Source organism: Suricata suricatta, chromosome 7, assembly GCF_006229205.1.
Source record: "Suricata suricatta isolate VVHF042 chromosome 7, meerkat_22Aug2017_6uvM2_HiC, whole genome shotgun sequence".
Lineage (NCBI taxonomy): Eukaryota > Metazoa > Chordata > Mammalia > Carnivora > Herpestidae > Suricata > Suricata suricatta.
Window position 1 is genome coordinate 9,225,606 of NC_043706.1, and position 12,410 is coordinate 9,238,015.

The 12,410-nt window shown below is 45.7% G+C and overlaps 1 protein-coding gene across 2 annotated transcripts in view; it reads left to right on the forward strand.

The window, feature by feature from the left end:
• Positions 1 to 11,993, forward strand: part of MBOAT1 (membrane bound O-acyltransferase domain containing 1) — a 112,044-nt gene extending 100,051 nt beyond the window's left edge. Inside the window, exons 10-13 of one of the 2 annotated variants that reach the window (XM_029943706.1) lie at positions 1,052 to 1,116; positions 3,518 to 3,650; positions 6,182 to 6,333; positions 10,823 to 11,993. In XM_029943706.1, the coding sequence (XP_029799566.1) occupies positions 1,052 to 1,116; positions 3,518 to 3,650; positions 6,182 to 6,333; positions 10,823 to 10,949 (477 nt within the window). In that variant the 3' untranslated portion in view covers positions 10,950 to 11,993. Of the gene's footprint in view, positions 1 to 1,051; positions 1,117 to 3,517; positions 3,651 to 4,382; positions 4,630 to 6,181; positions 6,334 to 10,822 lie in introns of those variants that run through there. The other variant, XM_029943707.1, reaches the window with a different exon arrangement.
• Positions 11,994 to 12,410: the final 417 nt, after the last annotated feature.

A 12,410-nucleotide genomic window follows, 5' to 3' on the forward strand; every position in this document is an offset into this window, starting at 1 on the left:
TACAGAGTATTAGCCAAAGATGACATAAATAAAACCCCTTAGAGCTTTGAATTAAAACATTATAATATCTATTTATGTATCTAATTATCTTTCTTTCTAATCTACCTACCTACTTACCTACCATCTCTCTCCTTCCCTCCAAACATACTACATTAGGCCAGTGTATGGCTCAGGATTTCCTTACGGCCAAAATAGAAAAACGTGGCACCTGTATTCCACCTTTATCAGGAATTGTTTTGTTTTGTCTTGTTTAAGTAGGCATCATGATGTGGGGCTTGAACTCGCAACCCTGAGGTCAAGACCCTGCACTAAGATTAAGAGATACTTGACGGACTGAGCTACCCAGGCACCCCAAGAATTCTGGTTCTTGAGTGTTTGCTTCATGCTTTCTCCCACCAGCCTTTTCATAAGACTTTTTATTTTAATGAGAAAACTCAATTGACAGATTATTTTGGAATCTCTCTTCTTGGCACCTGTGTCGTTGCCAGTTGGGTGATGTTTGTTTTCTTTTTTGTATGGAGGCTCCTTCATGCATGAAATCTCTCCCTGTTCTGTCCAAGTGGAAGCCCTTGAACCTGAGCAGCTATTTGTAGAATCCTTTCCCAAGACTGACCCAGTTTACAAAGGGCCACAACGTGAAAGATGACAATTAAATGTAGGCTGTCTCCAGAAAGGCCCTAACTCGATAGGATTCAACTTTTCCTATGGCAAATCCCCTTTTTAGAGTGTTTAGTTTATAAAACTCAGATGACTTAAAAAAAACTTTTTTTTAGCCAGAGTGGAAGAAAAAACCTTTTAAGACATTCCTTCAATTTTCCTATAATTTGAAAATACGTTTTGAGGGAAATGAAGACTTTGCAAGCCAAGTTTTAGCGCAAAGCGAATCATCTAAACACCAGAAAATTGTGCTGCACAGCATGTTCTCTTGCTGGAGAGAGCCCTCTATTGAAGTAGCACATCCACTCTGTCGCCAGGGAGATTCTGGGGAAGACTTTCCATTACTTGGGGGTATTTTTAAAGCTAATGATAGGTGTTATTTTCTTCTTTCTAGACTGCCACAAGTTTCAAAATGTACTTAGAAAACTGGAATATTCAGACAGCCACTTGGCTAAAGCGGTAAGAAAAAATAAGAAATGACCTCACTCCTCGTGGCACTGGGTTCTGTTTAGATGGGCGTCGCCAGAGGAGCAGGCGTCTGCCAGGAGTAATGGGTCATCTGACACCTCTCTCAAGATCTCTGCCCTGTAGGTGACAAAGTAGAAATAATGTGAGGGCACAATGGGGCATATTTATGTTAGTGCCTTCTTGACTGGCCTCCACTCCCGGAGTCCTCAGGTCAGCTCCACAAAGAGATGGTGGCTATCCCCATTTTACAGATGTGGAAAGTGAAACAGAGAGGTTATGACATTTGCTCACAGTCACACAGCTAATGAGTACCTGATAGGAGCCCAAACAGACTGTCTCTGTGTTGTCCAGCCTCTTGCCTCCAGATCATCAGGTCGAGGAAGGTCAATGTCAGCATCCAGTCACTGGAGATCTCCATGTATCCCTGGTATTAACAGCTTGATGGAACCTTAAAGATTGATGCTTTTTAACCTCACGTTTTTGTTCATATTCCTCAGTCCTTTGTTTCCCCATACATTCCCAAATTGGAAACATTACTTAATATGGAATTAATAACGTGCTATCCTTGAAGCCCAAAACTCTCACTAGTGAATACTCTGATCATATGAGTGCAATGATAGTATGAAGCTATCAACCTGTAAATTCTGTTTTTGATACATGCATTTAAACAAAAATTTTTTAAGGTTTATTCAGTTTTGGAGAGACAGCATGAGCAGGGGAGGGGCAGAGAAAGAGAGAGATACAGAATCTGAAACAGGCTCCAGGCTCTGAGCTGTCAGCACAGAACCCGATGCAGGGCTTGAACCCACAAACTGTGAGATCATGACCTGAGCCGAAGTTGGACACTTAGCTGACTGAGCCCCCCCAGGTGCCCTGATACATAGCATTTTTCTTAGGTCCCAGTACTGGGGTGAGAGACGTACCCAGTTACACTGCAAAGTAGGCTCACGTAGTGTTGTCTGAGAGGTGATCTGAACATGCAAATTTTGGGAAATTTGCATTTATTGCTATTGATTTTACCATAAAATTTTAGCATAAACCTCTTTTCTTAAATGTTTATTTATTTTGAGAGAGGGAGAGTACGAGTTGGGGAGGGACAGAGAGAGGGTGAGAGAGTCCCATCCAGGCTCTGCACAGCCCGCACAGAACCTGACGCAGGGCTCCATCCCATGAACTGTGAGATCATGACCTGAGCTGAAATCGGTAGTCAGATGCTCAACCGACTGAGCCACCTAGGCTCCCCTAAAGCTCTTATTTCTGCATGTCAGGTCATCCCAATGTACCAAGAGTCCTGTCTCCACTAGGAATTTATGTTCTAAGAGGACTGAACATACATAATGAGCACATAAAAATGTAACAAATATTAAAAAAGCATTTTAGAAAACGAAGTATCTTATTCATACAAAAAGATACAGAGCATAAAAGAAACAAACACTTGTGCGACCACCCCATTTCAAAGAAACCTTCCAAGTGGCATCCCAGGTTCTGTGTCTCTCTCCCCAAATGCATTCTCTTTCATTGTGTGAAGAGGAAGCCATAATCCTTGGTTTGGGTTCAAATCTGTTCCTTTTGACAACGCATACAGAGCTGGATTGGTGTTCACGGTTTGACTTTCTATTTTATTTTTTATTTGGGTCCTCTTCTTTAGTAAGCCACATTGTGGCTTCCTTGCACTGCCTCTGGCAATTTATAGGTCGAATTTGGGAGAAAGCTTCCATCACTTTGTTTTAATCATCCAAGAAGTCAGAGCTCTCCAGGGTGTTTGCCGGCAGTGTCTAGGTCCTCACGGTATCACTCTTTAGAGTAAATGCATGGATTGAAATCCACATGGACACTGGAAGAGCTGACAGGCCGTGTAACCGACACATTGATTTTGTGCTGGAGTTGTTGCCAAGAGCGACGGAAAGGTCTGCAGCATTGCCTGGTTAGGGGGCGTGGAGGCCAGGTTGGAATTAATTTGACCGAATGAAGATCCTCACCCTAAAGGCGCTATCCTGATTTGAAATGTTTTAATGCTGGTGGCGCAGATCCATCAGTATCCTTGGTGGGTCAGAGCACTGGTGCAGTGAGCTTCTAGAAGCAGCAGCTCCCACTGGGTGCAGTGACCACTTGGACTTTGACTAGATATACAGTAGGATGCGGTCCAGATCATTTAGTTCCATGCAGCTTAAAACCTCATAGTCTACGCCCCAAACGACTGGACTGTGAGTTGCCCATCTGGTAGCATCCCGGAAACGGATGGCAGCTGGGATCGCATTGAATGGCCCTGATAAGGTCAGGCGTGATTGCCATCAGTAATGGATCAGATGATTTCTGTGTGGTCTGAAGACACAAGTGTAGTCAGACGTTTCTGGTCCTTGGACCGATGGCTTGTGCCTTCCTCTCTTCCTAGAGTGTGCTATGAGCGGGTTCCCTGGTACCCCACGGTGCTAACCTTTATCCTGTCTGCCTTGTGGCACGGCGTCTACCCTGGATACTATTTCACCTTCCTAACTGGAATCCTTGTCACGGTAGCAGCCAGAACGGTAAGCTCCCTTTGGTTGTAGGATCTTTTCCTTAATAACCTGATGCCTCTGTGTGTGTTACCTTCTGGTCCCGTAAGGAGGTGGGGGAGAGGGGAGTGACACTTTGAAAAGTCACACAACAGAAGTCTTCCTGTTAGAGAAATAGCTTCAATATATAGGAATTTCTGGCCATGAAATCGTTGACTGTTTTTATGTTATTTACAGATGGTATTTGCAAAACAAGGGATTTTAGGAGTAACAACTGTTTTATTGCTTTTTATTTTTTATTTTATTTATTTTTGAGAGACAGAGACAGCTGGAGCAGGGGAGGGTCAGAGAGAGAGGGAGACACAGAATCCAAAACAGGCTCCAGGCTCTGAGCTAGCTGTCAGCACAGAGCCCGACACGGGGCTTGAACCCACGAACCGTGAGATCTGACCTGAGCCGAAGCCGGATGCTTAACCGACTGAGCCACCCAGGCACCCCACAAATGTTTTGTACCTTCAGAGACGGAAACGTTTTTAACCGTGAAGCAGTCTACACTAAAGATGACGATTAGTAACAGAGGCTCCATAGACTTCATACGGTTTAGACTCCATTTCTCACTTCATTCTCCTAAGCTGAGAAATAATTCACGAAGTCTGTAGCCAGTAAAGTTGTGTTGTTAGAGACTGCCGTACCTTTTCACATGCTCATGCCTGATCCGATTAGTTTGTGTGAAATTCTTTGTGAAAATTTCTACATCCCCTTTAGTTTGTCCTAGACTATTCCCACTCTGTGCTGGTTGTAGAGAAGGATGCCAAAGAAATACAAAGTCTACTTGTCCTTAAAAAATGAGATGAACGTGTGTGTAAGTAATTGTGAAAGAGTTTGTATTTGATTTAATTGCAATCTTTGATGATGATTATGGCCTTCCTTATTTAGGTGCCAGGGATTTAAAAAAATTTTTTTTAATGTTTATTTTTAAGAGAGAGAGAGACAGGGGAGGGGCAGAGAGAGAAAGGGAGACACAGGCTCCAAAGCAGGTTGCAGGAGCTGAGCTGTGAGCATAGAGCCTGACACGGGGCTTGAACCCACAAACCACAAGATCATGGCCTGAGCTGAAGTCAGATGCTTAGCCGACTGAGCCACCCCGGCATCCCTGGTGCCAGGGATTTTTAGTGACATTTGTCAAACTGTATTTTGGATGTGAATTCAAAAGCCCCAGCATAGCTGTTTGCTATTTATGTATCCTGTGACTGTTTCAGGAGCCCTCCAAATGCCAGTTTGTGTGTTAGGCAGTGGAATACTGCAGCGAACAAGAGTCCCTTCCCTGTGGAGGACCTGTTTTGGTTAGATGAATGTTGGAATATATGCGTGAACAAGAATAAATGATTACTACTCACGCTGCTTAGGACACTTTTAAAATAAAGTCTATATGTACATACCTGTACATGGAAAACCAGGACCACACTTGCTTTTCTCCAATTCATATACCCCTTAGATTCTAAAAGTAAAGAACAGAGGGCCAGGACAAGCTAAAACAAAGACTAGAATTTTGTTTGTTAATATATCCGGGGTATTAGTCCATAAGATACCTTTAGCTCTGTGATTTCAATTGGTGTAAAAGCATTGATTTAGGTCAAGCCTTTCTTTTGAGGGGCCTGGACATATTTTTCACAAACGAGTTAGGTAGAGGGTAGTGGAGGTCGACAGATGAGTGTTCCCAGGAGAATGAACTCGGGTATGAGTTGGCTTTCTCATAGTGCTCGTGCTCCCCCAATGGGCAGAGCTCTGGCTCAGTCTTGAACTCAGGGCCAAGAAGGGGCTTTGGGGCTAACCTACCTGTAAGCCAGCCATTGTTCCAACTACGCCTTTGGTTCTGGGATCTGGGGATTAGATGTCTTTTTAGATGAAAATTTAGTTCCATTTATTAAAAGACCTACCAATTCATTATGGAAAAGGTAGCTTTTCCATAATATTACATCACAGATTAGTATTTTTGACATGGGGGGGCCGCCTGGGTGGCTCAGTCAGTTAAGCATCCGACTTCAGCTCAGTTCATGATCTCATGGTTCGTGCGTTCGCGCCCCTGGGTTGGGCTCTGTGCTCACAGCTTGGATGGAGTCTGGAGCCTGTTTTGGATTCTGTGTCTCCCTTTCTCTCTCTGCCCCTCCACTGCTTGCACTCTCTTTCTAAAAAATAAATATTTTTAAAAATTAATATTTTTGACCTGATATATGATTTTTGGTAGAATACTGAATGAAAAAAAAAACAGCCTAGAAAATCTGTGCCATCAGTGAAAACATAAATGTGGATATGCATGCACAGAGAGAGGCCAGGGAAGATCTGTGCCGAGGTTAGAAACAGGGCTTTTCTCTGGGAGATATCAAAAGGTAACATTCTTTTGGCTTAGTTCTTTGAACACTTGTCAGCAGTGGACATTAATATATATTTTTACAATAATAAAAACCATAGTGGCATTTTTGATCACCTGTGTTCCTGCCTCCATGCATGGAATAAAAATTGTTTTTATATTTTTCATCCCTGGCTCTGCCTTCCTTGGCTTGCAGATGAGGAACAACTACAGACGTTACTTCCTTTCCTCAAGAGCCCTCAAGGTTGCGTATGACGTGGTCACCTGGGCGGTCACGCAGCTGGCCGTCTCCTACACCGTGGCTCCCTTTGTTATGTTAGCCATTGAGCCAACCATCAGCTTATACAAGTAAGTTTCCGTTGTTCTGCATTGCCATTTCGTAAACTTGTGTGTCTCCTCTGGTTGACTTGGGAGTTGGCAAATTGAATCAGTGAGTATTAACAGTTTCCAAATATGGCTTCCATGTCAAAATATTCAGAGAAAGCTTTGGAAGGAAATGGCTGTCTATCCCAGAGACCCCAACATCTACCTAGCGATACACAACAAAACCTTGGATTGTGTGAGTAACTTGTTATGCAAGTGTTTCACACGACGAGCAAACACTTCCAATATATTTTAGCCTGATAAATGAGTGACATCTTGCAATGTTACGTGATACATGCCACCCAATGTCACATGATGACAACTGAGCCAATGGTTCTTGAACTTTGCTTTGACACAGGAGTGCTTTAGATCACAAGCGTGTTTCCAGAGTGAATGATGCTCACAACCCAAGGTTTTACTCTATATGGGCAGAGCTGACGGGAAGCCCTTCATGCTTCCCTGACATAGTTAAGGCATGCTGTGATGGTACAGGGATTATAAACTCAGAGGGGGTGTGTGCCGCGCTTGCCTCCTTCCCCCGGGTGAGGCTGTGTTGCCGTGTGGGTGTGGGGGTGCATGCCGAGAGCAGGACAGAAGTGGGCGGGAACTGGATGGGGTGGCTGTAGCGTCTGCAGGGGCTCCGCCTTCTAGACGGATGGCAGTGCTGGCGGAGCCCGTGGGAGCTTTAGGGTGTGAGCTGCACGGGCTGGAGGGAAGAGATGGCTCACCAGAGACAGAACCTTTAGGGAAAGGATGGGAGCGCTTCATATTCATCCCCTAGTCGTCCTGATGAACTGTAACCTCCGTGTGCTTACTTTTATTATTTCACCTTCTGTTGACTTAGTATTTTTCTACTATTGCCAGCTGTTTGCGTGAATTCGGGCAAATGCTTAACCTCCCTTACCTGGCTTTTCTCACCTGTAAATGAGGCTTAGGCCCCAGCACAGAGCACCGTTTTTAGGACTGAATGAGGTAAACGTACAAAGCGGTCAGCCCAGTGCCTGGCATATGGTCTCTACTCAGTAAACGCAGGCCTGTATTCTTTATTGCTTGCACAGGCTTTGAATTTTGGAACATCGCTAGGGTCAGGAAAGTGGCATCAAAATAAAAAATGCAAACCTGCCCTGTTTGTAAGTGGCGGATTCCTGGTAGTTGATGGGATGCCAAGGCTCTTACTTGGGGCACAGATATCAAAGTCTATAAGCAGAGAGATTTTTTTTTTTTTTTTGCAGGTTCTTGAAGTGTGTAACACTTACCAGTGAAGTCTGTTCTATAACCACTTAGGCCATATGTGTTCTGTCAGGATACGTTGGAAGCAGAGCTGGTTTATACACAGATGTTTCTAGACATGGGACGCCAGGATAGCAGGGGAATTACAATCTTCGGCAAGAAGAGCCCTGCTTGCAGCTGCTACAGCGGTGGGAGCACCGGCCCCATCAGCTCTAGATTACGAACACCGAAATTGAGCGCCCCGTCACTGGGCTTCCTCTTCTGAGAGGTGCCCCCCGCCCACCTGCAGTGCCATGGCTCTCAGCTGATTGTCCCCCATGCCCACTCTTAGGGCACCCCACTCGCACACAGCTCCATCTCCATGCCCTCCTGCCAGCATTTGCGCTTTCTACCTTGTAGCACGGAGCTCTTTGCCTTTAGCTCCATTGAGCCACCCTCTGGGCTTAGGTGCTAATTGTTTTCACTAGGGGTCTGGTTACAAAGTGTCACAGGTTCTGAGTTGTCTGCTTCCGACATGACCCCCACATACCTCTGTTAAGCCTCAGTATCTTAAGCGGAGGATACTCCCAAATGCGAGATATGTATCACCTTATATCTGCAATGCCTGCATTCAGCTCAAAACCGTTTAATACCTTCTGGTTGCTGGGCACTGTTCTAGAAGCAAGAGAGAAAATGGTAAGAAAAGTGGAGAAATCGTTCCTGGTCCCATGGAGGGGACAGCTTGAGAGAGGAGACAGTTATTAAGATTGTGCTCCAAGTGAATGGTGCTGGTGAGGTTTGGGGGGGGGGGTTCAGAGCTGACGGTCAAGAAAGAATTCTTGAAGAGGTCTTTGGTGCAAAAAGGTGATCTTATTAAAGCACAGGGACAGGACCCATGGGCAGAAAGAGTCGACAACCAGGGTGGTGAAGAGTGAGTGGTTGTATGTGTACTATGGAGTTGGGGGAGGTAGAACCTAAAGAGAAGCCTCCAGAAGGACTTTGATGGCTAAAGAGGACTCCTCAGATCCCCGAGGCCTTGCTGGTGTCAAGCCCAGATGGTTCTTCCTCTGGTCAGGCGGTAACCTCAGGAAGGGAGGGGCTTCCCGGAGAAATGCTGTACTCTGTGTTTGCCTCAAGTATTTGTCAGTGGGCTGCGGGTTAGAAGGCAATTTAATTTTACCTGCCATTTCCTTCTTGCTTTTGTTCCCACATCAGTGTGGAGGAGAAGGTGATACTCAGGAAACTGAGTCTGTAGATATCTGGAGATTATTGATAAGATTGCCGTTTTTTTGGTAATTTACTAAGATCTTTGTAAACTAATGAACTCACGTCCTGTGGCATGACTGTGATCTCTATTTCTTTCCTTTGTCGGTGGGCAGCCCGGGTGTCTGAGGAATAAGCACACATATTCCACCTCGGGGTGGGGTAGAGGGGTGCTAGCTCGCACTTTGCCCTCAGCTTGCCTTGCGCTCCCTCACCAGTCCCGAGACTTAGGAGAGCATGTAACAGGCATCTGATCAGACCGGGCATCAAGGGTAGCGTTTGGGTGAAAACGGCATTCAAGCCAAGACCTGGAGGCTGCGTGGGGGGAGTGAAGCAGGCATGGCGTGTGTGAGGACGGGAGGCTGATGGGCAAGGTGGAGCACGCTAGGGACTGTGCCCCAGACACAGGGAACAGCAGAGAAAAGGCCTCGTGCTAGGAGGAAGTTCTGTGCCCTGCAGCCCCGAGTGGCATGCGTGGTGGTAGGACCCCGAATCCATGGTAGATAATGGTGAGCTGAGGAGAGAGAGAGGTAGGTATCGGAGTTCCTGTTGGTCCTAAGAGGAAGTGGAAGTTCAGAGAGGGTAAATGAACAAAACTCCCCCACCTGGACCTGACTTTCAGACCCAGAGTTCCTTTACAGCAAGAACAGTAGTGCAGTCTTAAAAATGTCTTTAGAAGGGGCGCCTGGGTGGCTCAGTCGGTTAGGCCTCTGACCTCGGCTCAGGTCAGATCTCACGTTCGTGGGTTCGAGCCCCGCGTCAGGCTCTGTGCTGACAGCTAGCTCAGAGCCTGGTTCTGTGTCTCCTTCTCTCTCTGCCCCTCCCCCTCTCATGCTCTGTCTATCAAAAATAAATAAAACATTAAAAAAATGTCTTTAGAAGCTACTCAGGAAGACTAGTCCTGGATGAAGATCATGCTTAAAGAGTGATTTGTTGGAGATAATATGCTGATTCCTCCACTCAGGGGCTCTAGGAGAGAATCAAATAGTTACCAATCCAGATCACCCAAGTAGATTTCCATTTGTTTACAAAAACAGTAATTCCCTGCTCAGATTGGCTCTGTCCACAGATTGCTACAGGATAGAAACGCTGAGCATTTGAAATGTGGCCGATGTGACTGAGGACCTGAGTTTTCAATTATATCTAATTTTAATAAATTTGAATTGTAACAGCCGCATGTTGCCAGTGGCTATCATAGATGCATTTCTCAAAGTGTTTCCAGCATCTCTTAAGAGAATCGCTGAATCTGATGAAAGAAATGAAAATTGAATTAAAAAAAACTTTTTTTTTTAGCGGCAGTGGGTCTGGTTGCATTCCAGATCTGTTCCTCACTTGGGGCTAATTTCGGTGACTGGCAGTGAATGGCAGTTGTATGCATATCACTTCTCTGCACATCCGTCACTGCCTCACATTTAAATTTCAGATGCGCTATATTTTTGTGTCTAGTCTGTGTTCAATCTACGGTGACTTCCTCTCTCATCTTTAAATTCCTGTCTAATCTTCTTGGTCAATGAGGCCCAAGTAAACACTTCATGTATTACGAAAGAACCTGTCTTACCTCGGGCAGCTAGGACTGAATGTAGACCGAGTGAGCTCAACAACATTTCCCACCGTTGTGGCGGCCGGGAAGTCCCAAGATCAAGGTGCTGGCACATCAGGTTTCTGGTGAGTGCCGTCTTCCTGGTTTACGGAAGCTGCTTTCTCGGCGCGTCCTCACATGGTGGCAGAGACACACAGGGAGGGACAGCTCACATTCTGGTTTCTGAATATGGGGGGGGGGGACAGTACTGTGTGTTTATCTGCAGGGGGCCTGCTCTGCTCAGTCCTGTGTTTTCGGGCCATCCCTGGCCTGGAGTCCCCCCACACCCGGGAGGAGATCGAGGCAGGCCTGAATACAGACGCTGCCCCAAACAGGGCCTTCACTTGCCGGCCTGCAGATGATGGAATCACACCCATTTGCATCCCTGTGTGAACTGTAATTCTTGTGTGTGTTTTATTGTAGGTCCATGTACTTTTATTTACACATCATAAGTCTCCTGATAATACTCTTTCTGCCAGTCAAACCACGCGCTCATATTCAGAGGCAGCCTCAGACTCTGAACTCTGTTAATAAGAAAAAAAAAGATTGATACCTCCAAGGAAAGCTGAGCACGTAAAACTGCAAAACATCGGAAAGTTGAGACCAGAAGGCTCAAGGGTTCTCCAGTGCCTTAGAAGCGATGTTTACATGCATTTTTTTTTAAGCACAGGGAGAATTTTTATAAAGCCTTTTTTGTACCATTAAGTCAGCCACGTCCAGTTGCTTTAATATTTCCTAGGACCTTTGAGTGGTGTGGAGGTGTGTGCAGAAAGGGCCGTTCAGGGCTGCGCAGACTTCGCGTCTCTGGCACGATTTCCAGCCCCTGAAGCCCACGCACCTGCTCCGGAAGGCAGAAGGCGGCTGCTGACAGAGCTGATCTTCCAGAACATACCATGTAGGGTTGGTCCTTGGGAAGCTGCAGAACCTCTGACCGCAGCGACGGCACTCGGAAGACCACGGAGGAGACGGATCCTGCAGGAGCGGCCCGGGAGGACTTGGCCATGAACGCTCGAGTGGACGGACAGTCAGCCGTGCCCTAACGTAGGCTGCGTTTTCCCCCTAGAGATAGAGCTCGTCCCTTTTTTCTTCTGAACTGAGCCAAGATTGGAAATGAGAGTCTTCTGTGCCCCGGGAGGCTAGGAAGGGCTGCTGTTTTCCGTGGGTCACACAGGCCATCTGTTTGCCCAGGGACGGGCCTGCGGAAACGCCCAGCTGTCTGCACCTCCAAAGGCGGCAGAATGCCTTTTAAGTAAGTTTTTAAAAAAGTAATTTAAAGTTACATAGAAGCTTGGTAAGGACATTCTCCTCTTTGCTCACCTCATTTCACGGAGGTGTTCATGATCGTGGCTGTGAGACACAGGCTGATTTTCACTCTTTTGGTTTTGCAGTTGATTAAATCGGTTTTAGTTGAATCATAGTATTGGAAAGCAGAAATCGAAGGCCATTTTCGATCCTTGTTATGAATGTGCCGTGGTTCCTTTCGGGGACTTCTACTGGGTAATATTCTATGTGGGAGAAAGAAACATGATATTAAATGTGTAAAATAATGATGTGGATAATAATAAATTATATGTTACAATGGTGTGCCCTGAAATAATGGTGAGAGGATTTGTTCAGAGGGTCAAAAATTGTTTTTTTTTTTTTTTTACATTTGTTTATTTTTGAGAGACAGAGTGCGAGGGAGGGGTAGAGAAAGAAGGAGACGCAGAATCCAAAGCAGGCTCCAGGCTTTGAGCAAGCGTTCAGCACAGAGCCTGATGGGGGGGGTTGAACCCACGAATTGTGAGATCATGACCTAAGCCAGACACTTAACCGATTGAGCCACCCAGGCACCCCCAAAAATTGGCACCTCACCTAATGAATACTGTGTTTTTATATAAAAGGAACATTCCTAAATGGAATATTGCTTTGTATTTCTGTGAGGGGTGACTCCACATTCTGACGTATATGTGCGTATATTTGCGCATTTCCCTAAGTTTTAACAAATGCACAGAGTTCATGTTCAATTTCT